General features: G+C 48.0%; 1 protein-coding gene across 4 annotated transcripts in view; it reads left to right on the top strand.

The window, feature by feature from the left end:
* LOC138304315 (transmembrane protease serine 9-like) overlaps nt 1–16,794 on the top strand; it is a 1,357,906-nt gene that overhangs the window by 1,168,752 nt on the left and 172,360 nt on the right. For all 4 annotated transcript variants that reach the window (XM_069244270.1, XM_069244271.1, XM_069244272.1 and 1 more), the window contains one exon: nt 9,499–9,641. In XM_069244270.1, coding sequence (XP_069100371.1) covers nt 9,499–9,641 — 143 coding nt within the window. The remainder of the gene's footprint in view (nt 1–9,498; nt 9,642–16,794) is intronic.

Raw genomic sequence — 16,794 nt, 5'->3', positions numbered from 1 at the left:
CCTCTAAGGTCAAGGCAGTCCTTCTTCTGTAATGTTCACAGGTCAAGGAGTGTAATCATGAGTGTCTCAGGAGTTCCAATATTTATAGTTGGTGCCAGTTATTGAAGTGGGGAATTCCCTATACTATCCACACATCTGCTTCTGAAAAGTTCTTCCCTTTCCCTGTTCAATGCTCTAAGAAGTCTGGGGTGACAAAAGGCTGTTACACAAATGCTTTACCCTGCGTAGTGTCAGACAGCAATTAATAGCATTTTGCAAGAAGAAATAAGCCTACAGATGATGTACTTTCATAACTGTACCTACCACAGTTGATGCTATTGTGTTATGGGAATATAAATTATTAACATGGCAATAGGACAATGGAATGTGACAATTCTTTAGGTAAAGTAAGAATGGAGGCTAAATAAATGAGGGTTGGGAAGGAGGCCTTTGTCACAAAAGATCAACGAGAGAATGGGGAAATATTGAGAAAGTCAGGCAGAAAGATCAGCTGAGAAGTCAGACTTTTCAGGGTTCTTCAAGTGGGGTTAGGTGTCTCAGAAAGTTGTCTAGACACAGAAAAAGAAAAAAGAGAAATTACAAAAATAACCAGATTATGTGCAAATGGGTCATTTTCTAAGGTAAGGTGATTAAACTATATTATCTACGTCATTTTGAGTCCAATATGTTCTGAGGCAATGCTGTTGTTTGTGCTGCATTTATTAGGAAATTACGACAAAACATTGATAAAAAAAGTACATCATTACTACTCAGTCATTAACTGTGATTCAGTAGAGTTGTCCAAATACCTTACGGTGGATGGATGATGGCATTGACTGTGGAGGGATTACGTAAGGGAGAGTATCAATTACAGCTGTATTCTGCAAAATGTGATCCTCAATTGTGAAACCAAGTACAACAAATGTAAAATGTATTGGTGAGAAAAGGGTATTTTTACGTTGGCTGTGTGACGCTGGAGTTGGGTCTGTCTGTGATGTACGAATCCCCAACACCTAAAATGGCCTTTGGCTGTGTGCAGCTGGGGTTGGGCCCTGCGCTTTTGCCAACAGCCATGCACAGTGGGTGGTTAGCCACTAGGCCTGTGGCCAGGCACTGTGGCCAGCTAATCTAAAGGCAGCCAACCCCACACTTCGCAGGGCCTTCGGTCGTGCATGTGAAGGGTTGGCCACAGGGTGTAGCCTGCGGCCAGGACCCATGGCGAACCCCACACATGCAACCAACCCCACGCTGTGCACTACATTTGGGCTTTCACGTTGGGGAGTTGGCCACAAAACCTGGTCTCCAACCAGGCCCTATGCCAACTCCCCCTAAAGGTAGGCAACCCCACACTTCACAGCACCTTCAGTTGTGCATGGTGGGGGGTTGGCCACAGGACCTGGCAGCCAACCCCCTGCATGCAGCCAACCCCACTTTGCGCATGGCCTTCAACCAAGCGCGGTGGAGGGTCAGCCACAAGCTCCCTTCAAAGTCAGCCAACCATACGCTGCACATGGCCTTAAGCCATGCATTTCAGGAGGAGTTTGCCACAGGGCCTTCACCTGGGGGCCCATCCCCCAGAGTTTTCTTGTTTACGTGAAGGGGGTCACATTACCCTCCTCCCTGTGCCAAATATGGCTCTAGGGACCCCATCTCCAGGCCCCGGGGAACCTCATCACCCAGGGCTAGTACTTAAAATAAAGGGGAGTGGTCCACGCAGCCCCCTCTCCTTGAACAATTATCGGCCCAGGGAGGCCCCATCCTCTGGGTGCTCACATTACTTAAAGGTGGGTGCCCTGATGCCCACCCAGGGTACCCAGCATACATTTGTTGGAGGCCAAGAAGGGAGCAGCGGGATTCGGCATTACTCCTGTCTGCATGGAGCAGCTACTTATGCTTCAGAAATCATCATGAACAGCATTCACTCCAGTGCTCCCACAGACCCCTGTCCTCACCACATCTACAACAGAGCCAGTGTATGCATCGCTCCCAAACTCCGCAAGACACTGAACTGCTATATCAAAACAGACACCATTCCCGATGATTGGAAACACGCCGAAGTCCGCCCTCTCCTGAAGAGATCCACAGCCGACCCATCAGAGCTAAAGAATTTCCGGCCCAACTCGCTACTACCCGACTCAGCCAAAGTCCTGGAAAAAGCCATATACTCACTGCTGCAACAATTCATTGAAAACAACTCTCTGGATACCTCCCAGTGTGGCTTTCGCAGCAACCACACCACGGAGACATCTCTTCTTGCAGCCACCAATGACATCCGCAGACTCCTCGATTGCAGCCACATCAGCGGACTCATACTCCTCGACCTCCCAGCAGCCTTTGACGGTCATCCACAGCACCTTATGTACCAGGCTCCGCGACGCAGGAATCCGCGGAAAAGCCTTGCAATGGATTCACTCCTTCCTCACCGGAAGAACACAGAGAGTCAGGCTCCCACCCTTCATATCCAAACCAACAGAAGTCAGCTGCGGAGTCCCTCAGGGATCCACCCTGGGCCCAACACTCTTCAACATCTACATGGCCCCGGTCATAGCCATCATCAGAGGCCACAGAATGAACATTGTGTCATACGCTGATGACACACAACTCATCATATCCCTCAATGACGACTCGGACAAAGCCAAGAGGAACTTTCACACTGGAATGAAAGCCATCGCCGCCTGGATGAGGGAGAGCTGCTCAAGCTCAACTCAGACAAGACCGAGCTCATCATCTTCGGAAACTCCACTTCAGCCTGGGATGACTCCTGGTGACCCACATCGTTCAGCATCACACCTACTCCGACTGACCACTCCCGCAACCTGGGAATCATCCTCGACTCCTCCCTAACAATGACCTGACAGGTAAGTGCAGGCACCTCTTCCTGCTGGCACACCCTCTGCCAACTCTGCAAAATCTTCAAATGGATCCTGGACGACTGCCTCAAGATAGTCACTGATGCCCTAGGCACAAGCAAGCTCGACTACGGCAACGCACTCAATGCTGGCACCACGATGAAGAAGATCAGGAAACTACAACTCATCCAAAACTCCGCCGCCAGAGTCGTCCTGAACCTCCCCTGCCAGGAACACATCTCCCAACACCTGAGACTCCTCCATTGGCTCCCATGAGGAAATTAATCAACTTCAAACTACTCACCCACACCTACAAGGCCCTTCTGAACATCGGACCAGCCTACCTGAATCATCGCATCTCCTCCATAAACCCGCCAGACCGCTCCAATCCACCAAGCAGCCACTAGCCACCATTCCACGCATCCTGAAAACCACCACCGAAGGAAGATCTTTCACCTACCTCGCAGTCAAGAGCTGGAACAACCTACCCATGCATCTCAGACAAAGCCCATCACTCACAATCTTCAGGAAGAACCTCAAGACATGGCTCTTCAAATGAGGCCCAGACCCACCATCAGCAGCTTGAGACCCTCACGGGTGAGTAGTTGCGATTTATAAAAACTGATTGATTGATTGGTTCTGTCTCCGGCCAGGAGCAATATTTTGATTTGTTTCCCTGCCTGCGTCAATGCATATCAAACATATTAAAAGTCTGTTCCCAGTCGGCAAGAGCATTTTCAGACCTCCCGCTGGCTAAGAGCAGACTTTGGGCCTGATTTATGAAAAGTGGCGCTGCATCCAGTGCAGCATCACTTTTCTTGAGCCCCTTAGCGCCCCCCTAACGCCACCATGTGTGCACCATATCTAAGATACCATGGCAATTTTTGACTCTAGTTCGGAGCTTTGCAGGGTTCACGTCCAAAATGTTGATGATAATCCTGGAAAGCCCATTAAGGCCCATTTGAAAACAGTTGTGTTCCTCCTTTTAACGCTTGCTCTGAGCAGGAGTTTAAAGTGCTGAAAAAAATAACGCAAAGAAATCTCTTAGATTTCTTTGCACCACTTTTTCAGCCCCCCTAATGGGGTAATGCCCCTTTTGCATACACTACGCCTGGTGCAGGCATAATGTGGCGCAAAGGGTTACAAAGTGGCACAATGCATGCATTGCGCCACTTTGTAAATTTGGCACGGCGATTTTGGCCTCGTTGGGCCACATTGGTGTAAAGAAAATTATGCTAATGAGGTTCAAGAAGGCACTAGGGGCTTTTAAATCTGCCCCTTTGTGTTTGCTTTGCTCCCATGTGGCAGGAGTTTTGAAAATGCTCCCGCCAGGTGAGCACAAACAGGTATCTCGACCTGCTCCGGTTTGGGCAGGAAAACCACTGTGTCCCGGGCTTGGCCTGAGGGACGGGATCCACAGAGCCCTTAATAGACCCCTCCCCTTAAACAACACAGTGGGCTTCGGAGGATGGAGTCTCTGGGGCCAAATACGGCCTGGGGAGGGGGTCTCCTTGCACCCCCTTTCCTATAAAACTACTCAGGCTGGGGAGAGGGGCCATGTGTGCCCCCTCCCCCCCCAAAAAAAGCATCATCCCCCTGGGCCCTGGCCCACCCTGGGGAGTTTAAAAAGAAGTGCAGGAGAATGTGTTTCCTGGCCCACCTTGAGGGTTCTGTAAAGTAGTGCAGGAGACCACATTTCTTTTTTCTTTTAATTGTTATATTAATGGCATTTAATATACAGTAGTGCAATACGACTCATATCGGAAGGTGTATCTCGGTGCTAGCAACCAGACAATGGCAAGTGCGGGTATACCCATTTAAATAACCACGTGTTTAAATGTAGAAAAACCCTGGCACATTCGGATTTGCAAATGAAGCTTGTTCTAGTGGAGAGTAGCAAGATAAGAAAAACATCTGCCACCAAATCTGACAGTGCAGATACAATGAATTTTTTGAAAAGCTTAATTCGAAGATATAATCAGATACATGGCCTGATACAAACTGTGTCTTATTATGCAAGTATAAGGGAAGTTGGGTGGGTAATGCCTTGTATGTCAGGCAACACAGTTTAAAAATGGCCTGTTTCCTGATCGGAAGCCAGTGAAGGCAGGCGCGGCCAGTCCTTTAGGGCAGAGGGGCCACGCCCCCCACCTTTTGCCCCTCATGAAGAGTGGCTGTCAGGCTGAACAAAGGTCAGCCTGACAGACACTCTTCATGTTCAGATCAGGCAGCCAGGAGCAGACATGCGCGATTTGCTCAGAATCCTGGCTGCCTGAGCTGAACTTTGCTGGGCTGATGAGGTCACAGCTCCTATGGGCGTGACCTCCTCTGTTCAGCAAAGGTGCCTCAAGGCCCTCCCCTGGGTGACGAGGAAAGCGTCACCCATTGACTCCGACCTAGGTGCTTCAGGTTTAAGCCCTGAAGCGCCCAGGGCGAGTGTCCATCAGTGACACTTTGTCACAGAGTGGGGTGGGGTCAGCAGTCTCACTGACCCCATCCCACTCTGTGACCAGGCTGGGACTGCTGCCTTCCCTTATTGGCTGACCTAAGGTCAGCCATTGAGGGAAGGCAGCAGTCCCAACCCTCCTGGGACCTCCGAGGCTGAAGGTAAGTGTGTGTGTGTGGGGGTGTGTGTGCTGTTTTAAAATGAATGTTTGGTACGTCCATGCATGTTTGAATGTTATGAGTGTTGTCAATGGATGTGCGTGAGTGTGTGTGTGTGTGTGTGTGTGTGAAAGAATGAGTGCGTGTGATCTTTTAAAATGAATGTTTGGTGCGTGCGTGAATGTTTGAATGTTATGAATGTTGTTAATGGATGTGCGTGCATGCGTGTGTGAAAGAATGAGTGTGTGTGATCATTTAAAATGAATGTTATGAGTGTGGTTAATGGATGTGTGTGCGTGCGTGCATGTGTATGTGAAAAACATGTGTGTGTGTGTGCGTGTGTGTGCTTCCCGCCCGCCCCCCTCCTTCCTAAAGTGGCCAGCCGCCACTGAGTGAAGGGCTTTTAAGATAGGAGCAGCAGATAAACAAGAGGGGAGATTGCAGATTAGTTGGGCTGCAGTAGTCTGCAAAACTTGAACCTTGGCCAGCAAAGACTTATTTGCTGCTACTAGCAGTGCATTGCCATAGTCCAGGCAGCTCATGATCAGTTCCTGGACTAGGGTTTTTCGTGATGATGCAGGGAGCCATGGGAAGATTTTCCAAAGTAGCCAAAAGGTGGAATAATAGATGCCACTTATGGTGCTGATGTTCTCCTTTATATAAAGTAGCTGGTCTAACTTGACATGAAGATTGTTTACTAACTGTTTTGGGCAAGGGGTGAGAGGCACTTCTCCAGGTCACCAGCCTGCTGACCAAGACTCCTGAGCTTTGCCAAACAGCATTATCTCAGCTTTTTCACAATTTAATTGTAGACAATTATTAGCCATCCAATCAGCAATTTTCCTCATACATTCCGCAAACCGTGTTTTAGCCATAACAGGACCTTGCCCTAGTGAGATACCTAGTTGGGCATTATCAGCATAGGACACAAACTTTTTTTTTGTTAAGCAGCCTAAAAGAGTGTTTGTGTTTCCAGCTTTCTTCCTTGTGTGTTTTTCTGCCCCTGTCTGTGTTTCTGTCCCGTTGTGTGCTTCTGTGCAACCCCCAGCTCCATGTTGCTTTGTCTCCCCGTGTGCTTCTCTACCTCCCACCCTGGTTTATTTGTTGTCTAGCCTCTCCATGTGCTGCTACCCCCCTCACCTCTCATCCATCTCGTCATGTCTTTCTCTCCCCCTAGCGTGTTGCTCCGGTCCCCTTTTTTCTTCTCCCATCTCGGTGTTACTCTTTCTCATCATGTACTCCTGCACATTTGTTTACTTTTAGTTACAGATTCAGCTTGGATGGGTAACTAAAAAGAAGAACCTGCCTACATCATTTTGCAAGTGCACACAAATATATAGTGCCCTGGCATACAAAATGAAATGGCTGTCCTTTTCAAAAGGATTTATTGCTTAATCCTTTAGCCATCTGGGGTGCTGTGCAGCATTGCTAAAACCCAAAGGCAAGACTGTTAGACCTATCAGCATTCAGGTCGTCTTCCCATCAACATTTTGCCTTCCACCTCCATTTTTCCACCCTAGTTTTTGCTGGTATTAAGACTGCACACTACGACTAATAACCAGTGCTGAAGTGATGTTCTATCTCCTCTAAAACATGTTAATATTGGCTTATCCCCAATTGCTATATTTCATTTACTTCTAAGTCCCTAGTAAAGTACACTTCATGTGCCAAGGCCCTGTAAATTAAATGCTACTAGTGGTCCTGTAGCACTAATTGTGCCACCTACATAAGTATCCCCATTGTAGAGCCTGTGTGTGCAGTTTTAAAAAGCCATTTTGACCTGGCAAAATAAACCTTTTGCCTGGCTCAAACCTTCCTTTTTATTACATATAAGTCACCCCAGGGTATTCCCTGGACAGACCAGATGGCAGAGTGGAATGTTTTAAAAAAATAGGACATGTATTTTTTAGTTTTACATGTCCTGATAGTGAAAACTCTTAAATTAGTGGTTTACTACTGCAAGGCTTGTCTCTCACATAGGATGACATTGGAATTGCCATATTGAATTTTACAGGTGTAACTTTCAAATGGGAAGAGATAATTCCTTCACGTTTGGTGTCTCTGGATCAAAATCTAAAATCCTAACTTAAGGTAAAGTTGGATTTTAAATTACAATTCTGAAAATGCCACTTTTTGGAAGTTGGTGTTTTATCCCCCTAGCCTTTTGGTGCCTGGAGCCTGTCTCTGGTCACATGACTGGGTTTAGTTGGCAGTTGGTCTTTGTGTATTTCTCCTAGATAGCCACACACATTGGGAGCTTAGGTGTCACTTGATGGGCCACCTGGAGCAAGATGGGAGGGAGGAGCTGCACACAGCCTCAAGTACACCTGAGTAGGCTGTGTCCTGCCCATACACAAAGGGCCTGACAACCCTTTGTTGTCACTCCAGCCAGCTTGGAACCAAAGCAAGGGAGGCCGGGGATTCCTTGCATTTCAAAGCTGCTTTCTAGAAGTTTCTCCCACCATCCAGAACCAGGGCACCAAGGTATAAGTACTAGACCTTATACATCACCAATTCAGTATACTTCTGGACCTGTGGATACTCTGTCAGGAAGAAGGACTGCTGCGCTGCTGAAGGACTGTATCTCTGCTGGACTCCTGCTTTGCTATACTGACCTACTGCCTTCTGCCCCCTACTTGGGTGAGAAAGACTGGACCTGCATCTCTTGAACCCAGTGTGGCTCCAAGGGCTAGTTGTCTGGCCTCATGATCTGAAGTCTCAGGGACATAACAGATTTACAACCACCCTGCTTCTGCACCTGGACCTGTGAGTCGACTCGGCCAAGTGATGCCACCACAGTCCTGGACCCTTGAAAGGGTGCCTAAGGTGCTTGCAGCATTATCAACGCCTTCTCTTTGCTGAGCGGCACACACCTGAGCTGAACCAATGCTTCCCCTCAGCTTAGCAGCACATCCTTGAGCAGAACTGATGCATTTGCACTACTGCATGGATTAGACCTGTCGCAAAAGACTCACCATCGCTGCTGCCGCCTGCACTTTGTGTCCAACTCATCCCCTTTGGAACTGCCAGTGCAAGACACATCCTGGGAGCAGGTTCTCACATCTCTCATCGACAGCAGGCTTGGCAACAATGCCAAACATCTGCAATGCAGTTTCACTGCTCTTCCGACTCAATGCATTGTCTCGTCTGCGCAATACAACCACAACACCAACCTTCGCATCAAAAGCCCCGTCAACGGGGTTCCTGACATCAACACAACAGACCCTCTCACTGCAGGCTCGACGCATCTCGAAACCGACACATTGCATCAGGTACACAACGTGTCTTCGACACAGATCCACACAACACTCTGTAACCAGGATTTAAGGTACTTTGTTCAGCTGGCCTAACTGGGTCCCCGTAGCTGGACCATGCACCATCGCTGTCAGCCTGAACTTGAGAAGTTGTCCTGGTCAGGTGCGACCAGCTATCCTCAGTAGCAGTTTATCTTTTTGCCATTATTTTTACTTAAAACTTTAAACTTCAATATCTCTGGTTCTACTGATTGGATTTTTGTTGTTTTCATCTAGTTTATTTTATTAAAATCCACTCTATTTGTCTAACTCTGTTGTAGGCTCCTTTTGTGGTGTTATTTCCCAGTGTTATTCTTTGAAGTGTCATACAAATACTTTACACATTGCCTCTAAGTTAAGCCTGACTGCTCTGTGCCACGCTAACAGAGGATTGAGCATAGGTTAATGTGGGGTTTTCTTCTTCCTTACCCTGACAAAGACTGTGGTTGCTGCTTGACAAGGGCTCACATCCCAGTCAACCAACAGCCCAGTTTCTTACAAAGACCTATTGGCTTTGCCAAAGCTTGTTATGTAGAGGCATGTGTATCAGAAATATTATCAAAAAATATTAGTTCATGTGGCTAACACCTTTCCAGGGCAATTTGTACCAAGTGTGTGTGTTTATCTTACTAGTCCAGTGTCACAACTGTTATCCCATGACTGTCAGGTAACATTTAAATTGGCAGACTGCTTCCCATCTGTTCATGGATTCTCTGCCTACTCTAGTCCCTTCACGTGTATCAATGATTCTGTTTGGTTTCTCCTATTTGCAGTAAATCTTCAGTATCCTGAAACTCTCCAGGAGGTGGAGATACCTATTGTTGATCAGGAAGTTTGCAACTCCCTTTACAGAAATGATATTCTTTACGACATGGTCTGCGCTGGAAATTTGGAGGGAGGAAAGGACTCATGCCAGGTACTGTTATTTAGAGAAAGCAAAGTTTCGATTGATATGGCCAACACAATTGCACAGACATACAGTTTTACTGTGATAAAACTATACTGCACACAAATTATAATGTGAAGAAAATGAGTTTCTGTGAATATTTATCATTTGCGCATCACCAAGTAAACTGTCTTGATTTGTCTTGGTCCTATACAAATCTTTGTTTCGTTCACAGTTCAGAATTATATAAAAATGTGCATATTTTTTGCTTTCCTAATTGATGAATGTGTACAGTTCATTTACAGGTATTTACATTTTCTGCTGTGTTACGAAAAAGCCTTTGCTTTCATGCTTTCTATATCCAAGCCAGATTCTCACAAGGTCACTGTACTTTTCTTTCTCTGAATGCAAAGTGAGAGGAGTTTCTAAACACCAATCCCCATGTTAAAAAATAAGCAGCAGTTTGTCAGAAGAAATGTCCTGACATGTGACCTCTGTCTTTGAGGCGCAGAAAATATGCCAAAATACGTAAATAATTTAAACGCATCTTTATTTATTGCCTGGACTTTTGCAACTCACCAAAGATCGGTTTGCAACCCACCGGTGGGTTGTGATCCATTTTTAGGAAGCACTGACCTACACACTATTAGTAACAATCATAGTGCATACCTTCTGAGCGCCAGAAAACATTTCCCAGAATCCTCAGCTTCATGTACACATTATATATAGAGTCTTTGGTTATCAAGGCTTACATATTTCACTTTCTAAAGTGATACAGATGTCAACACCCACTTCCAATGGGCTCAAACGTGAGGGAATGACATTTCACCAGCCCTACAACAGGGTGTGAGATGTCCAAATCTAAAAACATGAAGAACAATCAAAATACCTTCTTTCAGTTTATTGTTAATGATCTCTTTTTACTGTGGTATAAACAAGCATTGACAAGGCCAAAAGGTCTGGCCTTGGCATGTCTGCAATTTGTTTTTGGTAAGGATACACAACAGAAATGAAACAATGAGATGGTAAAAAAGTAAACCTATATCTGACTAAAGTTGGCGGGCATATGCTTTCAATTAAACAAAAGTTGAAAATGAATGATCATAGCGTTTGACCCACTTGCTCTGGCACTGAACCACGCTATTCTTTAGGTGGATGTGCACATGTGATCAGTAAAAATGCCATCTCTCAAAGTGCGAAATAGTCAGTGGCTGAAGTGAGCTGACAGAATGGCCAGTGCTGTATGCTGTTGTGGGAGTAAGCAAAGTGTAAATGACAGATGACAGTAGAACACACCAGTGTATGAAAAGATATATATATATATATATATATATATATATATATATATATATATATATATATATATATATATATATATATGTGAGTATTCACTTATTTTTGTAATATGGGACTGACAAACAGCTAAAGCTGTGTCTAGTCCAAACCTAAAACTGGAACAAATAAGCAGAGAGAACACGATTGCTAATTCTATTCTTGTGAATGCTCTTTAAAAACAACTTTCAAAACAAATTCATGGCAACCAGGTCATGAGCCCCTCTAACAGTTATTTATTTTACTAACAATCTATTTGTCTTATACATAGCGCTTTCTGTCAGTGTTTTTAAGTTCTATGTGCTGTGGCTCCTATTATTCAGTCTAACAATAGTCAATTCATAGAACTCGAGATATGCTGCTAACATCAGATATTAAAAACAAATTACAGGTCCATATTGGTAAATATTAATAGCCCATTTGCAAGACGTTTGCTTACACTGCCTGACACTAAGGGCACTCATTTCGACTTTGGCGGTCCCACCACAGGACTGCCAAAGCCAGGGGGAGGATGCCACTGTCATGGCAGAAAAGACCCCCCTGCTATATAAAAATGTTCATGCCTGCTACCTGACAGATATACATGTACATCACAATGAGGGAACAGAGTATTTCATGTGTGCTACAATACTGAATGGACAGAGGCCTAGGTGCTTCATGTGGCTAGTAGGGCCTGCATTGTGAGTATTAATTAATTGTAGATGCATAGGTGAAGGTAAAATGTCTGCCCACTGTTGTTCTGCCCTTTCGTTGTGGAAGTCGCCTCATACCGCTAGCAGTTGACGTCACAGCGTAAGGCGGTGTTTACTGCTGTTCGCACCTTCATTGGTTAACATGGATTCCAATGGGGAATCCTGGGGCATCATGATCGCCGCCGGCGGTGATGGTGCACACCGCCGTGAAATGCACGCACGTTCGTCATCGTTTGATCACTTGACTCCTTGATCTCGTGTGGACAGGTACTCTACTCTGTGTACTGCTGTGGACTGCCTCTGGCTATGGATGTGCCACGTGTTGCAGGGGAAATGGCCCCGGCGTTCACCCCGGAAGAACTGGAGAAGCTAGTGGACGGGGTCCTGCCCCTGTACGCAAAACTGTATGGACAGCCAGAGGTACAGGTGAGTCTGGGTTTCGTGGTCACTGTGTGTGTGTGTAATGGATGGTGTTGATTGCACATATGTTTGCACCTCTGAGCCTGCATGGGCCATGGTGCATGGCATGCTGCGTGCGACTGTCCTGTATGTCTGAGAGTACTGTCCGTCCCATAGTGGACGATTAGCCAGCTGTTACTATCGTGCAAGTTCCTGACCTCTGCGTTCCATTTCTGTGTCGCCCTTTTAGGTCAGCGCCCACCAGGAGAGGGCACATTGGCATGCCATCGCAAAGGAGGTACGGACATTGGGGGTCTACAACCGGCGGAGCACCCACTGTAGAAAGAGGTGGGAGGACCTGCGGCGCTGGACGTGAAAGATCAGTGAAGCCCCGCTGGGGAAGTCCACCCAACATGGAAGGGGTGCCCGTCGGGCACTGACCCCCCTCATGCGACGGATCCTGGCGGTGGTGTACCTAGGCCTGGATGGGCGCTTGCAGGCTGCATAGCAGTCACAAGGGGGTGAGTACTCATTGACCATACCTCAGTCTGGAAGGATGTCTGGGTGTGCTTAGAGACAGGGAATTTGACTGGTGTCCACCTACTGTATGTTCCCCAAAGGGTGTAGGGGTGTCTCTGTCAGGTTTCACCTACTTCTGCTCCATAGGTATTTCAAGGGATGGGTGTAGAGCAGTATTCTGGTCAGTAGTCAGGGTCATGGCCATGGGCATAGTGAACGGTGCTGCCTGTTGTTTCTGGGTGTGTTTTCTGGGTGGGTGTATGTCTGGCCATTATGTACCTGCATGCAGCTATTTACAAGTGTCTCTCCTGTTTTGTCTCCCCATCCCTGTTCTCTCATGTTGGTTTGGTACAGCATCAACATCAGGCGAGGGAGCTGAGGTACCGGCACGTGGGGAGACAGCGGCCCACGGATCCTCCAAGGCAGAGACAACCGACGCCCAGGGGACCAGTGGGTGGGAGGGTGAGGGGACTTCCACGGGGGAGGCTACTACCACAGGAGGTAGTGACTCTGAGACCTCCTCTGATGGGGCCCCCCGGCGGTGGCGGACCCTAGTGCACACACGACTACTGTTACATCTTCCGCCACCCCCATTCCATCACCGCCCTCCCTTCTGCTCCCCACCGAGTTGCCTGTGGCCACCCACCCAGAAAGGTGGGCGTCTTCTTCGCCCCAGGCACCTCCTCCCCTGCCCCAGTCAGCCCTGCTGCCCTCACAGAGGAGGCTATTGACCTCCTGAGGACCATCTCTGTAGGGCAGACAACCATCGTCAATGCCATCCAGGGGCTAGCATCATAGGTGCAGCAGACCAATGCCTATCTGGATGGCATTCACAATGCCGTGTCTGCCCTACAGGGATCTTTTGAGGCTCTGGCCTCCTCTTGGACGGCAGCCAGTTTCCCTGGCCATTCCGTTCCCCCTCCAACCTCCTCTACCCCTTCCAGCACCCCACTCCCTTTACCCGTCCAAAGCACACATTCAGACACGCTGACAAGCACATCAACAAACAAGAAGCACACTTCAAAACACAAGCACCACACATCCCACCACAAGCATTCACACAGCCAACAGACACCTGCACACACAACAACGTCCACTTCCCCCAGTGTGCCCACCTCTTTCGCCTCCCTGTCTGTCTCCTCTACATCCACACCCTCATGCACTGCACCTTCACTCACTGTTACTGCTCCTCTTCCAGCACTCACCACAATAGCAGACAGTCATACATGCACCCAATACACCACACCTGCACTCACCACCTCTACTGTAGTTGACACATGCAGCACACTCACCAGACTTGCAGACACCCCACAACATACATCCACACTAGCTGTCTGTCTTCTCCCACTGTGTCCACCCCCACCTCCAAAGACACACAAACGCACCAAGACACGCACCCATCAGACATCCACCACACCACAGCATACTGATCAGTCACCTGCACCCACTCCATGCACCCCTACACCACATACATCCACTCCCTCTGCCTCCACTCCCACGCCTCCATCCACGCCCACCCCAATTGCTCCAAATAAACTTTTCCTCTCCCGTGCTGACCTCTTCCAACCCACTGGCCCACCCCATCTTGTCCCCAAACGTGCTCCCCTCCTTGCCCTTTCCGCTTCTTCCACATCACAGCCAACCCCTGTCCGCCCTTCACATTCCCGTGCCCCTTCCCCAGATAAGAAAAAGGCCCGGACAGAGCCTAGGCCATCCAGCTCCACCCGAGCCAAACAGCCCCCACCCCCTTCAAAGGAGAAGCCCGCCCCCCTCCACCTTCCCAAAGAAAGTCAAAGGCCCACCCCACCAAAAATCCCCACCCCCTGCTCCCCTTCCGCGAGGTGCCTGGATACCCATATGGTGCCCCATTATGTGGAGTACCAAGCACTTGTGGGAGTCAGGTTGGACCAGTTGTGGCTCAAGGGTGCCTTTGTGAGGTTGACATTGCATTTAGCGTCAGTGTGGGGTTGCATTGTGGTGGGGGGTATTGTTCCATTGTGGGTACGTGCGGGGGTGGGTGACTGTGCACAGCGGGGTGATGTGGGCCCTTTTAACGGGGTGGTGCATGCATTGCAGCTGATATGGGGTAATTGTAGATGGCTTACCTGAGTCCATTCCTCCAGTGAGTCCTGTGAGTCCCTCTGGATGCAGGATGGCCAATACCTTTTCCACCCATTCGGTGTAGTGGGGTGGTGTTGGTGGCGGTCCTCTCCCAGTCTTCTGCACTGCGATGTGGTACCAGGATGCCATGCCCCGGACCTTCCCCCGCAGGTCGTTCCATCTCTTCCGGATGTCGTCTCTGGTGCGTGGATGGTGTCCCACTGCATTCACCCTGTTCACACTGGTCTGCCCACGCTCCAATTTCCGGGCGTTGGTGTGTGCTGCACCTCGACTCCGAAGATTTGTGGCTCCACCTTCAAGATCTCATCCACCATGGTCCTTAACTTCCTTTCGGTGAAGCGTGGATTTTTGGGGGGGATATGGTGAGTGTGGTGGATGGTGTCGGTACTGTGATCGAGGTAAGGGTGCTCTTCTGTGGGTCGGTGTATGTCTCCTGTATGCTGGTGTACACTGTCTGTCTCTGGTGCTCTCCGTCTTCTTGTCCTGCTTTCGTTGTAAGGGATTGTGGTGGGTGTCTGGGGGTGTTTTATGGGGTTCTGGATGTGTGTCAGGTGTGTGGGTCAGACGCCTATCCAATGTGTGCACTTTTTGCTGTTGAGTCCACTTGCCGCCCGTGGCGGTCGCAGCCGCCAATGGTCGTCCGGCCTCCACTGTCTGTCAAATTGATTTGTGCATCATTATTTGGAGGGTGGGATGTGGGTGTGCTTGGCGGTGGCGGGGTGGGGTGGGGTGGTCCGGAATTCCCACAGACAGAGTCATGGCGGGGAGAGGTGGTCTGGGGACTTTTGGTGGGGTTGGGTTTTTCGTTCAATATATGGCGGGTTTACATTCACCGCCAACGGCGTTCTTTCCAGCCATATTCATAATGACCGCCTTTGTCTGCCTCCATGGAAATCATAACACCCCTTCATTCAAGAAGAATGTAAAATGAATGCTATTGTTTTACTTTTCATCTGCTGGGTCAGTCAGCAGTACAGGAAGGGGCGGGGCTGGGCCATGGGAGGTGGGAGGGGAGAGGAGAAGGGAGTGCGCATGTGCGTTTGGCTGGTCGTCTCAGGCCAGCCAAACACACATGCGCACTTAGGTGCACTCCAGCCTTGATGTGTTTAACAGCCGGGCTAGAGAAACTGCCGAGATCCAAGGGTTGTGTCTGAGCGGCAGCCGCTGCCCCTCAGACCAATCCTGACTGTGCTTTCATGCTAGCTTTTGCATGAAAGCAGCACCTGGATAACTTTTCTCCTTTAGCTGTGAGGCCAGTGAATGCTGGGACACCAGAAGAGAAGTAAGGATTGTAGGAGGTGGCAAGAGTTGGCGGGAAGGGCAAAAAAGGTAAAACATTTTTTTTCTTTGTTTTCCTTTGTCCTCGTCATCTCCCCCTTTTCCCTTTGACATTTACAGTGGCAGCCGCTGCAACCTTAAAGGCTTAGGTGGCACTTGGTACAAAAAGAAACAATAAATCTCATAGCACGAAAATTAAGAAACAATGGTGTTCATTACATCTGATATAAATCCTTAAAATCTGTTAAAGCTTTGCCCCATGATGACATAGGCAGAAGTTGTACAGCTGTTGAAAAACCTTCCCCACATAAAAAGCGTGTGCATGAAATAAAAAGGCGGTAACCATGAGAAATGTTTAATAGCAATAAATGTGTACCTTATTTGATTATATAGATATGATTCAGTGATTGGCTTGCTGGTAATTACAAGGCTGCCTCACTTCAAGATGGTCTGTTTACGTTACATTTCAATGCAAACATTTCCCAAACCCACTCACAACATTTCTTTAAACATTCTGGAAGGGGAAGTGCAAATTCAGCAACACAGGCTTTACTGGAGTTGTTTAGTCCGAGTACTGCAGACAACAATATTATTATATGGAAAGCTGACTTTTCAGCGTTCTAAAAAAGAATTGCACAGGGTCACCATCTGACATGGAGGCAAATTCTGGATAGGACTGTAACAAATTCAGGAAAAAAGGTCAAAATTTAGGACACAAATTCAGGACATAAACTCAGGACAAAGGGTCGATTTTATAGACACATTCAAGGAGAGGCCATGTCCCACTACTTTATCCATGCATGTATTTACTATGTTCTACATCGCACTATGTGATTGCCTCC

Source organism: Pleurodeles waltl, chromosome 7 (genome assembly GCF_031143425.1).
Source record: "Pleurodeles waltl isolate 20211129_DDA chromosome 7, aPleWal1.hap1.20221129, whole genome shotgun sequence".
Lineage (NCBI taxonomy): Eukaryota > Metazoa > Chordata > Amphibia > Caudata > Salamandridae > Pleurodeles > Pleurodeles waltl.
This window is presented reverse-complemented; position numbering and strand designations above follow the sequence as displayed.